The 21,554-nt window shown below is 37.9% G+C and overlaps 1 protein-coding gene across 1 annotated transcript in view; it reads right to left on the bottom strand.

The window, feature by feature from the left end:
• The window catches only part of ADAMTSL1 (ADAMTS like 1), a 407,202-nt gene that overhangs the window by 292,894 nt on the left and 92,754 nt on the right, over window positions 1–21,554 (bottom strand). The window contains exon 4 of the mRNA XM_073880850.1: window positions 10,774–11,010. Within this exon, the coding sequence (XP_073736951.1) occupies window positions 10,774–11,010 (237 nt within the window). The remainder of the gene's footprint in view (window positions 1–10,773; window positions 11,011–21,554) is intronic.

The following is a 21,554-nucleotide window of genomic DNA, read 5'->3' as shown; positions in this document are numbered from 1 at the left end:
TGCACATTTCAAGACAGACAGACACACACACACACACACACACACACACACACACACACACGAATAATTATTTGGTGTAAATGTTGCAGTAATTCTCGTGGAATCCTTGCATAGATAATAAGATGATTCTCCAAAGTAAGAAACAATAAATAAGGGGAAGAAGGGAATGTTTTTTTCTTTAGCTATGATTGCTGCAGAAAGCAGAGACTCTGGCTCCTGGAGAGGTGGGCTTGAGTCCTGGTCATAGCTATATGCCCCAAGGGATAGCCTAGTAACTAATAGTGAGCATTAAATATTTTTTGAACAAATTAATAGCTCTAAAAAAAATCACTGCACAGTAAAGGATAAACTTTGCCCAAAGAGAGGTGTGCTCTTACCCCTAGCTCGTGGGAGGTAATCTCTAAACCCTTGTCATTTCCGGACCAATAAGGATGGTTTTGTTTGTCTGAGGGCTGTGGGCCATGCTAGATAGTCTATGCTAACAATGTGATTTATGGTGAGGGCTTTGGGCTACATGGTATCAACCTCAACCTCTGGAGAAGCTGGAGACTAAGGTGAGCCATGCAGGTGGTCAACCATGTCTATGTGATTAAACCTCAATAAGAATTCTGGACACCAAGACTTAGGTGTGTCCCTGCTTGACAATACTCCATGCATATTGTCACGTATTGTTGCTAGGAGAAGCAAGCACAGTCTACACAACTCTACTGGGTGAGGAAAACTGGCAGGTCTATATGTGAACTCTTCTGAACACTGCTCTATGCCCTTCTTCCCTTGGCTGATTTTGATCAGTATCCTTCTGCTGTAACAAACTGTAACTGTGAGTACAACAGCTTTCAGCGAGTTCTGCGGGTCCTTCTAGTGAATTATCAAACCTGAGGGTAGTCTTGGAGATCCCAAACTTGAAGCTGGTGTGAAAAGTGAGAGTAGTCTTCGGGAATCTCAAACTTTGTAGTCACTAACAATACTGAAACAGTCTTAAAGATAACTAGGTAAAATTGAGCACATTCAGTATTTTTGCAAAGAAGTGGCCCAAAGAATCATCTGTGAAACAAAGCATCATGGGATGAATCAAGAAAGCTGCCCGATCCTGGTAGGGCTTTCATTTAATGGAACACAGAATGCCCGGGTCATGGAGTTCCTTACCTGAGCTCTCTATAGTCATACCCCTATTAACAAAGAGGTGTGCTTACTGATACTATGCTTCATTGTTAAAAAATATCTTTTCCCAGAAGACAGATGACATATAATAGAGATAACGGGATTTGAATTATAGCTTTGCCTTTTTCTAGTTATATGAACTTCTATGAGCCTCAACCCCCTCAGTTATCAAATGGAAATGATAAAGATATCCCAAAGAATTGGCACAAGAAGCACACGGGGACATGCACAGTGTACTCTGCAAACTATATAGCACCAAAAAGGATAAAATCTGAAATTTGTTTTTACGTTAGATTCACTCTCTCTTCAACTACTTCACCAAATCTCTTCGGAAAAACAAAATCAATCCTGTCTTTCCTGACCCATGCTTCAGTTCAATGGAAAAATTAAACGAATGTAACTTTCCAAAAAAGTTTTCCTATGAAAGCTATAGGAAGAAAGGTTTCCCACCTCACAAACTGAATATCAAGATGGCAAACATATTCCCATTTAACAAAAATGCTTTCTGTGAGCAGGCATAATACATCAATTTAAAAAAAGGGCCTAATTGGAATGGCAAGAAGGAAACATCATGAGATGAATGAGGACCTATGGAATGTCACTTTTTATATCTCTTGGCTTGTCAAAGTGAGAAGATACCTCAAGGAACCTCAGAATGCTACCCACTAGGACGCCTGCGTGGCTTGGTCAGTGGGCGTCTGCCTTCAGCTCAGGTCATGATCCCAGGGTTCTGGGATCAAGTCCTACATTGGGCTCCTTGCCCAGCAAGGAGCCTGCTTCTCCCTCTGCCCATTCCCCTGCTTGTGCTCTTTCTCTCTCTGACAAACAAACAAACAAACAAGCAATAAATAAAATTGTTTTTTAAAAAACAATGCTACACACTAGTTTGACTTCAGTTTTTCCGGAAAGAGACAAACATTTAGGTTGACTTGCCATCCAACTGGTACATGGTCATAGAAAAGGTTACCCTGGCCAATTTTTAGTCATGCATAAATAGGCCTGTGACTATACAAACTTAATGGAAACACACCTTTCAATTAAGAAGACAGAGTTACGAGGGAGGGAGGGAGGATGCAAAGTTACTGAGTGACTACCAGAGAGCAGACAGTGCACTGTCCATGTGTCATCTTCTCGTGCCCATCACTGCCCCAAACCAACGCCTGACTCTTCTCCTCTATTTTGTGTCAATGAATGGCAGCACCGCACGTTGCTCGAACCAGAAAGCCAGGCACCGTCTTCAGCTCTCAAGTTTTCTCTCCTGCTGCATTTAACCAATTACCAGGTCCATGAATTCAATCTCTAATTTGTATTCAAATCTCTCCTTCTCATCCCACTACCAATTTTTGCCCTCTCCCACTCTATTGCTCTTGCTGAAGACAGAGTGCTCTTTCCGAAACACACACCTTCCCTTATCTTCCATCTGCTTGAATTATTTCAAAGGCACTCTTTTGCCCTCAATATTACAAGTCCACAATCTTCTTACTAAACATTACACATCTCCTCATGACATAGGCTCTTTATCCCTTCACTCTCCTTCAGTTTTAGGCACTGGTTAGAGCATTTTCAGTTTTTCTTCCGCTGAGTATTCCTTGATCCCATGTCTTGGTGAAATCTCCTGCCTATTTACACAGCTTAATTTTCCCCCATTGTGGTTCCTACACACTATTAAAAATATTTGTATATACATGCATGTAAGTGTGTATATAAGTATATATGTATATGTTTGCACTACATATAAATAAATAGGGATGCATGCTATTGTGGTTTGAATTGTGTCTTTCAAAAAGATATGTTGAAATTCCTTCACTGCTCCCTCCCCCCATTACCCGGGAATGTGATCTTATTTGAAAAGAGCCTCTTCGTAGAAATAACCAAGTTAAGATGAGGTCCTACTCAAGTAGAACGGGCCCTGATCCAATGTCACTGGTGTTCTTAGAAGAAGAGAAACCAGAGACATCAGGAGAAGGCCATGGAAAGACAGAGATATACGCAGGGAGGGGAGATATCTCCTTGATGGTGAAGGCAGAGACTGGCTGCCACTACTGGAAGCTAGGACAAGGCAACAAGATTCTACCCTGAGCCTCAGAGGAAGCCTGGCTATGAGGACACATTAATTTTGGACTTCTAGCTTCCAGAACTGTGACAGAATACATTTCTGTTGTTTTAAGTGACCCAGTAAAGAAACCCATTGTATAAGAAATTTGGGCTTTCTTTACCCTGATGCAAAAGAGTGCAACTGAAATGATTTGAGCAGATAAGAAATGAAGCCAAATCTGTATTTTACAAAGAGCACCCTGTTCACAGTGAGGAGAATATAGTCTAGTGACCTGAGTGTACTTGCTTGTATTCAGTGAGGGGCATGTAGTAGAGTGATGGTGTAATTTTCTATGTATTTGTCATCTCTCTCCTCAGAGTGTAAATTCAGAGAGGTTTTTTTTCCTCTCCATCTATCTTCAGTATCAAGCACACACACTGCTAATTCTTAATATTTGTTAAATGAATAATTTTTTAAATAACTGAATTTTTCACAGTAACCCTACAGAGGTATGACTCCTGAGCGAAGAGATCTTACTTAATTTGTATCCTCACTACCTCACGTGTAGCAGTTTTTTTGAGAGAAGAAATAAACAATGTTCAGAAACGAAGTAACTTGCCAAAATTTAACTAGTGAGGTAGTAAATGAGCTCACTTCATTTTTACCGTATCCTGCAAAGGGGGGAGAAAGAAAGAATATGCATTACAGGGGCACCTGGGTGGCTCAGTCGGTTAAGCATCTGCCTTCGGCTCAGGTCACGGTCCCAGGGTCCTGGGATTGAGCCCCGCATCGGGCTCCCTGCTCACTGGGAAGCCTGCTTCTCCCTCTCTCGCTGCCCCCCTGCTTGTGTTCCCTCTCTCGCTGTCTCTCTCTGTCAAATAAATAAGTAAAAACCTTAAAAAAAAAAACACAAGAATATGCCTTACATCGTTTAAGCTACACCATGCTTCCACATAGAAGTGGATTACGAAACGCAGAAGGAAAAGGGCTAACTCCTTGTTCCTGACATCACCACCTTTAGAATAACTGGTAGACATTTGATACTAGTGACTTAGGTCACAGACAGAGATGGAGAAATAATCATTCCACTTAATTTATTTCTAACTACTCACCACAGGAGTTGTTAAAAATGGAAAGAACTTCTTTGTTAGAAGCACAGTTCATTGTAACGTTGCCATAATATAAATGTCAAAACTCCATGATCCAATTTACAGCTTGTTCTTTAATTGTATTATTCATGTTAAAACAATATTCTATAAGGCGTTACTTAAAGTCTTCTCTTCCTTTTTGAAATAGTTTATTTTCTAAAATAGCCATAAGCAGTATTATAAATATGTAGATTCATTACAAAAGAGCTGGCTTATAGTGACACTTTGTCTTTCTGATATACATATATTAGGTATCAACTGATGAATTTCATTAATTATAGATATAAAGCACAGTTTTCTGAATTTGACTTCAAAATAACCTCAAAATTATTTTTAACGGCAGCACATGTTCTATCTGTAAATTTATGCTACTCGCTTTTATACATTTAAAACAGAAACCAGCTTTGTGCTTTATAGCAAATATAAATGGGGTAATTTGGATAATGAAAATAAATGAATAACAGCAGTACTAATAGAGCTGATCCTATTTGTGATGGCTCATTAACTCTGGACAGGATGCAATTCACTACACTGGATCAGGAGTTGATAATGGTACAATGTGGAGCTATTAGTAAAAGAAGGTTGCAATAGGAAATTAACAGAAGGTCTGTTCATTCATTGGGATGTCAGTATCCCCTTTTGTATGTATAACTGCATTAAACCATGCACTCAAAAAGAGAAAAAGTCAACGGCAAGAAGTAATTTGGGTACTACTACTACTACAGGCCAGTATTTATCAAGCTTATAGTAAGCACTTTAAACATTCGATTACTTAATCCTCCTAGCAATCCTATCAGGTAGTTACAAATCTTAGCATCATTTTGCAGATGAGGAAGCTGAGGCTAGGAACTTGCTCCAAGTCCCATACCAATGAGTGGTAGAGCCTAAATTGGAAACAGGCAGTCTGACTATTCGCAGGATGATGAATGCTGCCTTCCCTCCACTCCACCCCACTCCCGCCCCAGCTCTGCCTTATCTCCAACTTCATCTGATCTTGAATGACAACAAGCAAATAAAAAATCCCAGTATTTCTCAGTTTGAGATGCAAGCTGGGGGAGAGACACCAACACAGTGACCTGCCAGGAACAATGATCAGATTCTAGGGTGGGATGCAAAGGGAGGAGTGTGGTTTGAAAAGATATATTCACTAAACCTGTTGTTTTATGTATAAATGATAGCGTTAAAGCTGAACAAAATCTTGGCCCATGGGATACGCTGATGAAATTACACAGGGAGCATAGTAAAAAATGTTGCTAAACATTGACATCCTCTGACCTCCAGCCTGCCATTTAACGAGCTGTAAGATCCTGGGAAAATCATACCTAGTAGCAATATTTCTCTGGGCTGGACTAGAACTTAAAAACAGTGTTTTGAATGCTGGTCTGTGAAGCACTGTAACAATTTCTGCACTCTGGATGCAAAAAAAAAAAAAAAAAAAAAAAAAAAAAAAAACTAAGTACAGGGTAGTAACTTTCTCATACGGCAAAGTATATTCGAATTAAAAGTATTGTCCTTGATTCTGAAATCAGGTTCTTACTATGTCCTTGTTATTAACATTTCAGTTATGAAATGATGATGGTGAAGTACATGATGAAAGTTCTCCTTTTCTTTTTTAATGTTCTTAGCAGAATAAGCAGTTTCTTACTTTATCTCCTTCTAGAAACTTTTTTGAATTGTTACCAGGTTATGACATCTCACACAGGGAACCACAACTTTTATGTATTTTGCAAGTTGAAATGTTCAGGGTTCTCTGCATTTCCATAGCACTTGACAGTTACGCATTTTCACATGAATTTTCTCACTTGGTGTTCGATAGTCTATGAGACAATCTTATTTCCCACAGATTAAAAAACAATTCAGGAAGGCTGATCAAGATTAGGAAAGAAGAGCCAATTCTAAGCCATGTCCTTTGACTTCAAATCCTGTCTGCTTTTCAACCTGTAAGTGGTCCATAAATCTGGTCAAACAACAGGATCATAAGGAGAGCGTTCTATAGAGGACTAATAAATCTGAGTTTCTTGGGGATGGGGACTAAGAGTTGTATCTTTTAAGAGCTCTCCAAGTGATTCTGGTATGCAGTCTAGTTTGGGAGCCATTCCTGAACATCAGATGGTTCCTGTCTCTATCCACTCAGCCTCACCAGAGGAGTTGGAGCTTTAAGTCAGACAGAACTTGGTGTCTCTGCGCTGGTGCTATAACTGAGCCTCAGTTCTTCATCTGTGAAATGAAGATAATGCTGCCTAATATCGAGAGTTGTAAATACAGTTGACCCTGGAACAATCTGAGGTTTAGAGGTGCCCACCCCCTGTGCAGTTGAAAATCCACGTATGACTTTTGACTCTCCAAAACCTTAACTACTTATAGCCTACCGTTGACTGGAAGCCTTACCAATAACATAAACAGTTGATTAATAAATATTTCATGTGTTACATGTATTATGGACTATATTCTTATAATAAAGTAAGCTAGAGAAAAGAAAATGTTAAGGAAATCATAAGGAAAACACATTTTCAGTACTGTACTGCATTTATCAGTACAGTAAGTTTATGTCACCCGTTTACAAGATGAAACGTCTCCATCAATATGACCTTACTGATACAAAACACTGTAGGTGATGTAGGTATTACCAACATTCAACAGCAAAAATGCAGAGATATTGTACAATCTGTGTTTGTGTGTGTTTTGATAAGTTTTAACTTTTTATAATAGATTTGTGTGTGTCTTAGTAAATAAAATAGACTGCATCTACATATATTTCATGCATTCATGACATAACTTTTTCTTAATTTTTTTTGATATTTCTAGGCTACCTAGTTCATTTGTAAGTTTTTTCAAATTGTTGCAAATCTCCAATTTGTTTTCTAATGTACTTATTGAAAAAAAAATCCATGTATTAATGGACCCACAAAGTTTGAACCCATGCTGTTGAAGGGTCAATTGCATTAGAAAAAATAAACATAAAATGCCTAGATATGGTAGTCACTCAAAAATGGAATCTACTTTATGATTAATATTACTACTACTACTAGAGTGAGTATACTGCCTAATAGGATGCTCTAATATTACTAAGAATCAGGCATTATTATAAATGGTAATGATTCTAGAATTTTCCTGAAGCAAACCCACAGCAAATACAGACGACCCACTCAAGGTCATGACCTTGGGACAGTTTCCAGTCTCCGTTTCCTTCTCTATGGATTGCTAAGGTATCTCCTGACTTAAAAGAGTTAAGACTCCACAGTTGTATTTAATAGTTTAATAGTTGTATTTAATAGTTTAATAGTTGTATTTAATAGTTTAATAGTTAAAGGCCCAGTGTGAGGAATTGGTTCTTACTTGAGCATTAAACAGGTATAACTGAAACAATTAGTACTTATAAATGACAAGTCTCTGTAGTTATGCTGTCATTTTCTATCGAAGCAAGGCTATGCCCAAAGTTAGATATTTGCTTCTTTATACTTATAACTTATATCTTTCAAGCATCAAAAATATTTGAAACTGCTTGCCAAGAAAGTTATAATAAGGCAGAAAGAAAGCCAGAGAAAGGGCTAAGAATCCCCAACAAATGTGGTAGAAATGAGGGAAAATAGAGCAGAGAAGATGATTTTTTTTCTCCAGGAAACTAGGAGAAGCTGTTCAAGTGAAAAATTACACATTTAAGTTAGCATTGAGCCTTTTGACAATTTTAAAAATTATGAAAACATGGCTTTTTCTTAATGTTTCTTACCAAAGACTGAAAATATGAATACATAGATACAAGCTAAATAAAGGAATTTTTTCTAAGTAGAATAGAATTTATGTATTTAAACTCTTGGAGGTAGTAGTGAGTGCTTTTCTTATAGTGACTGACTTTACTCTTGTCCTTCTAAAAATGTATACACTGCATTTAAATATTCCATCTTTATTCCTCTATCATCTTGCTACTGTCTCTCCCTTCCCTCTTTTTTTTTTATAAAACTGAAGTAGGCTTTAATCATGAAAATGCAGGCTATTATGGTAATGGTAGCAAGGATCCAAAATTATATTCATTACAAATTCATATTAAGTTGTAGTTTTTGAGCCCCTGAGCATGATTAATTTGATTTATTGCTTTCTACCCTCTATACTAGTTTTAATCAAAATGAAAACTCCTTCCTGGTTTTAAGCTTAGTTTTCTTACTATTTCCTTGCTGTCACTGCCCTGACCCAGGCTCATACTTCGCCTCACCCTGGCTGCTCTAAGAGCCCCCTTTCAGCTGGATTTCTTGGTTTTAGGGCCTTGCACTTCAAAGTCCGACAACTGCAGCTATATTAATCTTTCTAAGGCAGAACTATGATTATGCCTTTTCTCCACCAAAACACTGTCTTGGCCACCCACTGTTCACAAGGTCCTGTCCATCTGCCATGCACGTATCCATGATTTTTTTCCCAAACTACCTCTCTGTCTTCTTACTATAGAGCTGAGGGGTGCCCTGCTCTCCAGCCAAACTGCGTATGAGTGCCTAAAGGCAATCTGAGTTATTTCATCTCCTTTGCTATGTTATTGTCCCTTTCAGATATTCTTTTCAGATACTCTATAATTTACATTTGCCACCCCCCCAAATCTAGAAAGTCAAACTAACAGGAATTGAACCGGAGGAGGCATGTTTATACTTGTAACCAAACGTCCAGCACTATTACTCCATATTTACTATATATAAAATTCATACTTTCACTGCTGAGATAGGATTCCCTTTCAGTTGCCAACATATATGAGGCCAGCTGGCAGGATTAGTTTAGAAAAGAAAGAGGCCACGTTGAACTCCCATGCCACAGAAATAAATGAAACCTAATTTGCTGACCTGTCTTGTTTGTTTTGGTCCATTCGTCAGTGTAATACAGTACAAGCAGCTTTGGACTAGATATCAGGAGACTGGGAATTTAGTCCCATTTCACGATTAATCATATAACTTTCAGAAAATCATGTCATTATTCTGTTGTTGGTTTTTTTTTTTTCATTTGCAAAGTGGAAATCTCTCTGGCTTTACTACAATAGGAAACGCACATAAGGAATTATTACTATTTTATTTGCCATTCCCTACATCATAGCCTCTTTTCTATATGCATTCACTTTACAATTCTCTATTATTCCCAAAGCTACAGATTTCATAATTCCATTTCAACACCAGTGAAAATCGCAGAGAAGGAAGCAAGCACCGAATATCACAAGCAATATTCAAATCTACGGCTTTTTAGGATATTGAGTAGATAATCTTAGGCTTTTCCTATCTCTAAAATTGTAGGATTCTATATTCAAATTTGTATCTGAAATTCACATATCTCTTGTATATAAAGTAATCTGCAGACACGTATGTATCATCTCCATCCTCCTACCTGAGAAATGCTTGCACATGCCACAATTTCCCTGTCTCATGATTTTAAATTTTATGAAGGCTTAGCATGTCTGTCTCCCTTCTCATATACAGAAAATCATGCAGGACCCCTCACATTTCTTTAGTAATTCACACTATAGTTACTTCTTTTATATCTAAACATAGGTTTAGGTTTTAAACCAAACAGTGAATTTGAAATGACAAATCACTGAGACATACTTCATGCTTATTCTTACTTTGCCAGCTGAGATATTAGAGATCCTGAAGAGAGAAAAATTTCAACCAATATTGTCTTTGGAGAAGCAAAGAGTCTCAAAATGTTTACTTAGTAAAATATAAAAGTATACGGTCAAGTATAGCACACAGGAAATTATAGCAACTGCATGCTCCAAAAACTAGGCTGGTCATCCTAATCCAGAGTTGATTTTCATATAAAGATGGCAAATACATTGCAAACATATTAACTACTAACTTTCTCTCTTCTTACTAACTCTCCACCCAATTGATAAATTGACACCAGAAATCAAACCTCTTTATTATCCCTGTTTTAAAGACTTGCCTGGATGAAATCCAGGCTGAGCTCGCACTGCCATGCCTTTCAGGAGTTTGCCTGGACTTTCAACAAAATTACAGCTATAATAATGAAGAAAGAAATTTGCCCAGAGTTTACTTGAAAACTTCAGAGTTAATCTTACCCAGGTAATTCCGAAGCTCTAAGCAAATGAAAATCGATGCCTCCAAATATACACACACACACACCCCACATATGCACATACAAATACTTTTCAGGGACAACCAAGGTAGAGGCAATTTTGGATCTAATACAAAAGGGAAGCACATATTCAAGAACTTTCAGCCTTTCAAATTCAGCTGAGACTCAAAGAGAGTCAAAATATTCCAGTCCTCTTTTCCTTAACACAAATTACAACATTTATAGTTTCAACTGAAATTAAACCTCAACTTTCAAATCTGTCATCCTTTATAAACTCTAGAAAAAGTAACACTGAATGATTGAGAGGGCAGGACTATACAAAAGCTATTTACACAGAGACACTAAAAAAAAGAAGCCAGCACTTACTTGGCACAAACCACTGATGCACATATCCAAAGATTCTGTGTAGCAACGGGTCCCATCTAAGACTTTAGGTGCTAGTTCCACAACCAGGGTTGTTCCTTTGGCCTGGCATTTGAGTGAACATGGGTTGTCGGGGTCATTAGACACAGGCAGCCATTCATAAAACTGGCCATGGTGCTTGACATCATTGTGAGCAGAGCATTGCTGAGCCCGGAAGTCGCCTGCTTCTGGTGGGCAGTCCTGGAGAAAAGAGGTGGGAGGGACACCCAGGTGAAAGGGCAGCCCAAACAGAAAACAGCGTGTGCAGCATGTGGTCTGTCAAAGTCTTAGAGAACGACACATATGAACGGGCTGTTACACATGGACACTCCCATATCATCTGAGAGGTCCTATGATTCTTTGGCCTCGAAAAACATAAAGCAAAGTAAATCACCTGGAAATATATTTTTGGATTAAAGCTAAATGGAAAAGTAATCAACTTGAGATCGACCTGATTGATATTCGTTGGGAAAGTTGTCACCCTGAAATCTATTTTCTGAAAGATGTTGATTGGTCCATGGATTCCTCCCCCCCCCTCGCCCCCACAATGAGATACCATTTTGATTCCCTGGTAACTTCAGCAGAACTTTACTGAAGTCAGAGGGTTAGTCAAAAAACATGTCTGTTGCTTTCAGTTCTAATAAGGAAAGCTATGACAATACTGTGGCAGTTCGCAGCACAAAGTTGTGATAATTTCATTCAAACCTTTTTTGTGGAGTTGTTTGTAAGTTTTTCTAAAACTTAGGCTGCAGAGTATCTAGAATTAATTATGGGGAACAAAAGAAGAGAAAAGAGCATTTATATCTGAATTTCCTTAGCTTAAGGCAACATGGCAGAGTGGAAAGGTTTGGACTCCTCAGATGGGAGCAAGGCTATGACACAGCGGGTCTCTCTCAGACTAGGTTTCCTTTTGTTTAAACAGAAGCAGTAATACTAAGCCCTCAAGGTCACTGTGAGAATTTCAGGGGCTTATGTCAGACAAACACTGGCACAAGGAAGACAGTACATGGTAGCTATTACTATGATTATTCCATGAAGCCACTGAAGAGAAAAAGCTGGAGAATTATGAGATCCTCTGAATTTGAATTTTAAATCACATTGGCAGAGACCAGTGGAAAATAAGAATGTTTTAAAAAAATGTATATCTTATAGAGGGCATTTTAAAATTAAGACTATAACTCAGGATGGCTGTTATCTAAAACATGATATATTTTAGCGAACGCAAATGATATTCAACTTTAAAAAGGCAAGAATCACCTATCCCTCGGAAAGGCTTATGGATATATTTATTTCATTCTCCATGTGTTCAGATTAGGATTTAGTATGGAAGATTATAGAATATCCATTTGTTGGGGGCGCCTGGATGGATCAATTAAGCATCTGCCTTCAGCTCAGGTGGAGTCCCTCTTTGGGCTTCCTGCTCAGCGGGTCTGCTTCTCCCTCCCTCCTCTGTCCCTCCCCCCATGCTGGTGCTTTCTCTCTTTCTCTCTCTCAGATAAATAAATAAAATCTTAAAAAAAAAAAAGGAATATCCATTTGTTGAAAGGCTTTTACTATAATTTTTAAAAATCTCAAATAGGGGTTTGCATGTGGCCTTTAGCAGGTCTTGGTTACCACATCATCATTTTTGAGGGTTCTTCATATACAAGGTTTCTTTCTCTGAAAAATCTCTTTACATTTAAAGAAGCATTGTGAGAATAGCATTACTCTATTTCATAAAATGGAATTCCTGACTCTTTTTTCAAACTTTAGGGGTACTATTAAGTAGCATATAAGGTTTTAATATTTGGAGCAGCATAAATTCTTTCTAGGCAAGATGGTTGGTAAACACGTAAACACTTATTTGAGATGAACACAAAATAGCTTAAAATGCAATATGAAATCTCAAAGGTATTTTACTGATAGTATTATACATGTTCTTGGAGTGAATAAAACATAATATTAAAGGAAAAATAATTTATATAATATAGGTATAGACACATAGGTACCCAATGAAGCTTAAGTGATTTCAAATATTGTCTGAGAAAACTATAAAATTCATTACTTATTAATTTTGTAAATGATAGGCTACAATTTAAAAAATTAAGTTCTATCAATTAATCAATAAGCATGTTATACTTTGTCTCTTGTGTCTTTGTCCCTTGTGAGAAATAAAACAAAAACCACACCCTACAAAACTATGCTATGAAACACAAAACAGGTAAGTTGTACAACTGTAACACAAATTGTCTGAAGTTAAATGTTTGCATGCTAGCTCCTTTCAGACGATGTGTTCCAAAAATAAAAGCAAAAACAGATTTTAACAGTCATTCTTCATGGGCTCACGTTAAAAACAAGACCACAACTTGTTTACAAATCCTATCAGTCTTTGCTTAGACCTCACTCACTAGCTTCTGTCCTGAGAGAACCCTATGACTGAACATTGCCCCCCAGTCTACACATCCTCTTCCTAAACTTACCCCATTTGAGATACAACAGAGACTGTTAATAAAACCTGCTCTCTATGATCAACAAGTTTCCCTGGTGGCCACTGCATGTGAGCTCCCATAGCAGAACTGATAGTTTAGTTAATAATGTTTATTTTATTTTTATTTATTTATTTTTTGAGAGAGAGAGAGAGCGAGTGAGCACGAGTGGGGGAGGGACAGAGGGAGAGAGAATCTCAAGCAGACTCCCTGCTGAGTGCAGAACCCAACAGGGGACTTGATCTCATAACCCTGAGATCAGGACCTGAGCTGAATTCAAGAGTTGAACGCTCGACTGAGCCACCCAGGTGTCCCTTATTAATTATGTTTAAATTAAGTGTTTTCAGTTGCATAATATTTGCCATCCCAAGAATCACTTGATTTCTCAGCAGTACAAAAGAAATACTGAGGTGGGCTCAAGAAAGCACAATTTCCCCGTTGGGGAAATTGTTTAGAATGGTCGCAAGCATCTCTCATAATTAACCTTTACCTCCTTTTTCTAGAAATGAAAGTGAATTAGCTGTAAGGGAATTACAGGGTCAGGCTGAATCACCTCTGCATTAAAGTAATGAGAGTAATATATAATTAAGAGACCCCTTAGTATGAACCAGAGATAATTTTCTGCATTTATCCAATTCCGAGAAGAGTATCAGTTATGTTTTTAAATTGATGTTACCTCATCTGCAGAGTCTCTTAGGGTCCCTTCTAGTCAACCAAATGTGTTGAGTCTTCCCATCTTTACTAAATAAATAAGACTCAAAGGCATTCAAAGGTAAAATAAGTAAAAAGTTAAAATATTAACACTTTTAGGTTTTCTTTTCTGTGCTGAAAACAGTAAACAGAGAATCAAGGAGCAGCTGTTCTCAACTCACCTGTATCTAATTGCTGCAAGTGTATCTGTTGCAGGTTTTGTGAACTTTCACAACTGGAGAAATGTCTCTAAGAATAATAATGCTTGGGAATACCTTTACTCACTTTTATCATTACTGTCTTTTCTTCCACCCATATTTTTGTAGGGGTGGGAAAATACATTTTGCTAAATTGAGAATGTACTTAAAACCTGGAGTTAAGAGTTGGAAACTGGAACTTGAACCTTTTTAACGTTTTAGTTTATTTGTACTTGGCAAAATGCAACTTCCTGTTTTAAGAAAAAGGACTTAAGAGGACTCATAAAACAGGTTCAGAAAGATTCTTGGACATCAAATAGCCCTTACAAAATAACATTTTGATGATTTAAGTGTAAATGAATCAGAAACATATGAATCAAATTTCCCTTGAAATACACATGTTTAAAAATTAAGGGAAGAAGGATTTGGCAAAAGCTTCTTTGTTGAACCCAAAACATCTCAAGCATAGTTCAAGACCCTCATTGGACCCCTGATACATCTGGGATCACCCAGCTTGCAGGAGTGAACACTCAAGCAAAGTCATCATAGCTTCTTGTCCCACCAGGATGATCATAATAATTGCAGCAGAACAGCTCTCATTTTCATAGTTTTTAATTATACAAAGTTTTTAATTATAATTTGGTTCATGAGACCACTATCCTTCATGTACAAAGTTTTTAATTATAATTTGGTTCATGAGACCACTATCCTTCCTAGTCCTCCTAGAAATCAGATTTAGAAACTGATGCCCTAATTGCTTTGAAAAATATTTAATGACTTATCCTGGGCATCACCTTTGAAATATTAGCTTCTGGAGACATGCCTTATGATACCATATGTCATCAGTTCTGCCCACGAGACGTGGTTTCCCTTAGGTTATACTGAATGTAGAATGTACTGGATATATACAATGTGATTTTGGTTCTCATAAAATCTTAGTAGTAGGAATCATGAGTTTTCAGTGGGGATATTTAAAACAAAGGAGAAAACAAATGAATTATTTATGTATTTATGCACTGAATTATTAATATATTTATGCACTGAACCTCCCTCATAGGTAGTAATGATGAAAACAATTAAGATTATTGAAAAGTCTAGTGGCTATTTGAACTAAACACATCCCTCACCAAGAACCTGGCGAAAAAACATGGTGTAGGAAGGATGCACTGGATTAAAGGTCTCCAACTTCCAGCCTCTCTTATGTCTCTAGAAACACCATCAAGTAGAAATGGAGCAAGAAAGAGCAATCTAACACTTTCCCTGGCCTTCTATTTTCAACTAACTGTAATATGCCTGTGGATTGACAACTCTGTGTCAGGTTATTGACTTAGGACTTCCTCACTCTGAAAAAAAAATGTATCTTATTTAAAATAGTCAGATGATCCCATGAATTACTGTATTTAGCCACTAATACAATATAATAGTTTTTCTCTCCAATTTTTAAGCACTCGATCCGAACGGCAACAGAATTTTCTTTAAAAGCACAGAAATAAAATCTGACTTTTTATCTGCTCCCATTGTAATTCATAAAGTCCGTGGAGTTCTGCCATATATGAATCCAATTCAAAACACTTTCTGGTTAATCAACTAGCCAGTGGGAAAGATAAGATGGATCCCAGATGTCCCCTGATGCTGAGAGGTGGATCAGATTACATTGTGGGATAAAAGAGAGTTAGGCTTTCCAGAGTTTACTCACTGGGTGAAATGTAAAAGATGATATCTCAGCAGCTAAGGTGGGAGCATCTGAAAGGCCTTTAAAATGGTTTTGAAAAAATATACAGAAAATAGATTCGGGGTCAGGAGAAGCATGCTTTTTTCTTTATTTTCTCTCTTTTTAAAGAAGACATTTTCTTTCCAGAGGGACATCTCTCTGCTTTACCTCCGTCATTCAGTGGCTGGCCTTTGCTGCTAATTTTTGCTGTTTCACTTAAGATATTACATGAGTGCCATATTCTGATTCTATGGTTTTATTTCCAGAGTCAGTATTAATGCCTGATACTATCAAGAAAACACCAGAAAGTGTATTTAGGTGTCCACATGAACTGTAGTAATGGAAGAAATCTATGCTTCCCGCTTTACTTCCCTATCTTGCAACTGTTCTGAATTTTTTATCTCCCCTTCGTCCTGCCCCAACCACTCATTCTTCATAAATGTTACCATACAAGAAAACAGAGTTGCTTAGTAAGGCATTCGCTCTATTTGCTGGCAATTTGGCATTGCTACTTCATGATAAAAACATCTATAGAAATTTATCAACTACTTGATGACTTTAGAAAACCTTATTAGTTCTAAGTTTTATCCTCAGAATATTAGGAATCCTCAATGTACTGATGGTAAAAAAGGAAAAGGTTACAAGTTTCCTTCACGATAAATGGATAGAGGCTCTGGATGTCTGAGACATCACAACTCATCATGTCCAAACCTGAACCCCCGATCCTTTCCCTCTCCCTGGATCTGTTCCCTCCCCAGTCCTTCCCAGTCACAGTCAACTCCATCCTTTTCAAGCAGCGGTTCTCAAACCTGAGGATGTATCGGCGTCACCTGGAAGGCTTGTGAAAAATACAAGATTGCTGAGGCCCCACCCTCCAGAGTTTCTGATTCAGTAGATCTGGGGTGAGGTCCAAGAATATGCATTTCTGACAAGTTCCCTGATGATTCTAACGCTGCTAGTTTGGTGGCCACACTTTATGAACCGCTGCCTTAGAGTCATCCTTGACTCCCACATCTAATCCATTGGGAAAGATTGGTTTTATAGGCAAAGTATGCAGAATCTGACCACAACCTCCTCTGAGCCACCATTAGGTCACTTGCATTATTGCCATAGTCTTCTTTTTTTTTTTTTTAATTTTATTTTTTTTATTTGAGAGAGAGAGAGAACAAGCAGGGGAAGGGAGAGGGAGAAGCACACTCCCCACTAAGCAGGGAGCCCAACACAGGGCTCGATCCCAGGATCCCAGGATCATGACCTGAGCTGAAGGCAAATGCTTAACCGACTGAGCCACCCAGGTGCCCATATATATATATATATATATATATATATATATTTTAAAGTTTTATTTACTTAAGTAATTTCTACACCCAACATGGGGCTCGAACTCACGACCCTGAGATCAAGAGTCACATGCTCTTCCAACTGACCAGCCAAGTGCCGCATACTTTTTATTTTAATCAAAAAATGGTCCCCGGAGGTCTCAGCACTAGCCAGATATGAGGTGCTCCTGCCCATCATCCCTCTCTTTTTTTTTTTGTTTTTTTTTAAATTTTTTATTGTTATGTTAATCACCATATATTACATAATTTGTTTTGGTGTACTGTTCCATGATTCATTGTTTGTTCATAACACCCAGTGCTCCATGCAGAATGTGCCCTCTTTAATACCCATAGTCTTCTAACCAATCATTGGTTTTCTGCCCTTGCTCTCCTAGAGACTTTTGTCACTGCAGCAGCCAGAATGAGCTTATGAAAGCATAAAGCAAATTATGTAAACTTTCTGCTACCACTTTGCAATGGCTCTCCACTTCACTCAGATAAAGGCCAAAATCTTGATCTCAGATGGAGGTAAAAATCTGGCCCCATCACCTCCTATTATCTCCATTATTCACACTGGATTCCCAGCTCTCTCTTGAACACTACAGAAATGCTCTTACCTTAGGACACGAGCTTTATCTATTCTCTCTGCCTGGAATTCTCTTTGCTCAGATTCCAAGTAGCTAATTACTTCACCTCCATCAAGATTTTGCTCAAGGGTCACCTTCTCAAAAAGACCTACCCTGAGTACTCTCTGTAAAATTGCAATATCCACTCCCACTACTGATTGCTCTTGATCCTCTAAACTTTTCCTTTTTCCCCAGCACACTTAATCACCTTCAAGTATACCATACAATTTACTCCTTTATCATGCTCATTTTTACTTGTCTGTCTCCTTCCACTAAAGCCTAAGTTCCAGGAGGACAGGAATCTTTGACTGGCTTCCTCTTATATACTAGTCCTCAAGTATTTGTTAAAAGAATGGTGACTAACACATTAAATAAATGAAACAGAGGTGCTATTTTTCATTGTAGAAAACTCCAATTCTATTTTCTCAAATTTTGCAGGAAATCTATATCTTGATAGCTTTCTCATTGATGGGACATCTAAATTTCCTTTCTTTAAAATACAGATATACAAGAATACTTGTACATTTTGGACAACTAGGAAAAGTGAGTAGGGATTCTTGCCGGCTTTCTGAATAGGCAGATTGATATTTCCTCCTCCACATAAACAAATTTAACAGGGTAATATTAAGAAACATAAAATGTGCTGAAATTTATTATTCAATAAATAGCCAGACATTTGTAAATTTTATATAGCACTCCGTGTTATATGCATGCACTATAAAGTGCTAATGTTAAGGTATCAAGCTTTATCCCCCAAATTTTGGCCACCTGCTTATAGTAACATCAACATCATCATCAAAAGCATTTATTTGTAAAAGACTGTTAGCTGCTACATAAAATGAAATTAAACAGACATCCCGGCCCTGTCTAGACAGTCTGTATGGAGACAATTCTATTATATTTCAAGAACATAGTATTTAAATCTCTAACACATCATTGTGAGCGCCAAGAACAGAAAATGGGGTCCATTCTGCAAGGTGGTGCTATAGTAGGTAGAGGCCATTCTTGGCTCATTCCTCCTCCTTTTTGAAAATGCCAACAGGCTTTCTTGGGACACTACATTTTCATATACAAGATATACTTAAAGGTCCTTGTTTTGTTCTCTTTTTTTCCTGGTGTAAAAGATTTGCAGATTTTCTTTATTCTCCTTCCAAACTGTCAACACGTTTGGAAAATAACATCTTTAAGGGAAATAAGTCCCCACAAAAATTAATCATTAACCATTTTAATGCCTTACTCTGGATCAGGTTTATGCTCAATAAAAGAACATCTTTACAGATTTGTGACCCTGTAAAATAATATGGAACTCTCTAGTTTATTCAAGCTTTGGGTGTGCCCTACTCTGTGCCTACTAAGTGAACACTGGTTACAGGTATATTAAACAGCTCTAAACCATTCCAGTGTGTTATTCAGGTCCAGACATAAGAGATTAAAAATGTATGACATAATAAATCATTAACCACACCCTACTTACTCGATTAGAGCTTGTTATCTGAAAACAAATGCTTTGCCCAGCTAGTTTTTAATGACTCCAGGCATCTGAGAGCTGATCTAAGTAAAAACATTTAAAACATTTCGTTTTAAAAGTTCATTTTTTTCTTCCCTTTGGGTAGCTATTATTTCAGTGCTTTTATTTTTTTTCTCCTTTGAACAATGCAGACTCTTGGAATCCAATTCCCCAGAGGTATTTGTAGGACTGGTTGTAGTTTGTCATGTTAGACTCTTAAATTCTCTCAATTTTGAAAATATTCATTCCTTGAGGCCTTTTATTATTTTTAGTCCCTTTCTTTGAATTAGCTCCAATTTTGCAGTATCTTTTCTTAAATCAGCATTTCTCCCTTTTTACTATTTTTTATAGTTTAAAATACATGTTTTCCCCTCCCCTTCCAAATTAGCATATTTGAAGTGGTCATTTGTAATCTTTTTTTGGGACATGGCATACAATTTCATTTTATAAGCACACAATTACATAGTTTTTTTTGGTGGTTGTTGTTTTCAGACTGCATTTACCAAAATATTTGTGGCAGAGAGTCAGATTAGAGGAAAGACTAGTACAAGGGGAACATTTTAGCAGGTGAATACTTAAGCTGTTACTACTGCATGATAATTTCACTGTGTTTCTATTTATTGGGAAAGGGTACTAAAGCTTGACATATTACAAAGGAGCAAATATGAAGACTGAAATTGTCTTCTGGAACATGTGGTGCTTATGTCACTCACTTGAAAGAAAAATGGAAAAGGACACTGTGTAGAGCAATTCCAAGATAAATACCACGTTAGATAATGGGGAGGAGGCCCCAGCGCTCTTGCTTCACCTGCTCTCCATCACAGTCTATCACAGGCCACCTGATGTGGTCTGAAAGTTTACTTCATTTTGGCTGCCACTGAATCCTGATAGCTGTCTGTTTTCCTGACACTGTATCTAATCAATGCTCCTTTTGGGAGGCAGGTGATATAGTCCCGTGAATGACCTGAAATAATCCCTTGGCATTACTGGGGTAAGGACCTAGAAGTTGTTTGCTACCTTTTCCCAGTTCCCTTTCTAAATTTCCTTCCTTTTTCCCTTTCTTTAGTTCCCAGGGGCCTAGGACCCACATGCGTCACTAATCATCTCTCTGCCTTTTCTCTCATCCAAGACTCCTTTTTGTCCTGCCCAGGAGGACAGGTCCCTCACTGCTCCTTTAACGCTTCTCTAGCCAGCTTCCAGTTAACAGCTGTCGATTGGACCTCTGGGTGCCATTTTCAGAACGAGTGAAAGGAGTCAGCTCCTCAACAAAAGGGAAAGGTCTATCCCTGCCTAGGGTCTCAAGATTTACCCTGGTCGAAAGGTAGCTGGTACTGTCCTATGGTAGCTTTGTGGGCAAATGGAACATAAATGGGTTAGTATAAGTTTGAATCCATATGGGCACGTGGCAAGCGCTCAACAAATGTATGGTATTGCTATTATTCCAATGCCACGGAGGGAGGAGTGATTTCATGAGCTACACAGCTTCGGGGGACATCAGAGGGACCTCAGACTGGGCTTTTTTCATCCAGGTTTGCCTTCCCCATTGCCTCGCTGCCTCTAGAACTACTTTATTTAGTTGTTTAAACATTATTTTAATTAAAGTGACTTATCTCAATGCCTTAACATATGAATCTAATCAAACAATATAATGTGCCAAATGTACTGGGTCATAAGTTTAATGGATGACAACACTCAACTTTGTTCCTATGTGCTCATAGTTCTTAGTTTGTTGATCTTGGACCATGGACATATTTTAAGAAACCAAAAAGGAATTAGAGAAATATATTTTCTGACCCCTAAAACCCAGTGTTTTCAGGTTTCCTTTGAAACTTAAATCATGGCCTCTGAGCTCCAGCCTTATCCTGAAGAACATGTTGCTCCAAAGTTGATTTTCCTGTCCTGTGCCTGTAAACCTTCTATTTCCTTCAGTGGGCAGCAGGAGGCAAAAGTAAAGAGGGATGCAAAAGGATTCAACTTATCTAGAGTCAGCTTTGGATGAACAGTAATGCTTTCTACTTACTCCCAATAACTGTTAATTACATATGTTCAAAAAGCAGAGACACTTGCCAAATACCAGCTATGGGGACAAGTCAGATACACTCCCTGTCTTTGTGATGCTTACCATTTAAAGGAGGAGCATAGGTATTGAGGCCATATATCAAGGTATAGGATTACAGGGCAAGTGGCAGATAATTCGAAATTAGAAGATAACTTTTGGACAGAGACGACC

Source organism: Callorhinus ursinus, unplaced genomic scaffold (assembly GCF_003265705.2).
Source record: "Callorhinus ursinus isolate GAN/ISIS: 27379988/994484 unplaced genomic scaffold, GSC_fseal_2.0 scaffold39, whole genome shotgun sequence".
NCBI classification, from domain to species: Eukaryota; Metazoa; Chordata; class Mammalia; order Carnivora; family Otariidae; genus Callorhinus; species Callorhinus ursinus.
This window is presented reverse-complemented; position numbering and strand designations above follow the sequence as displayed.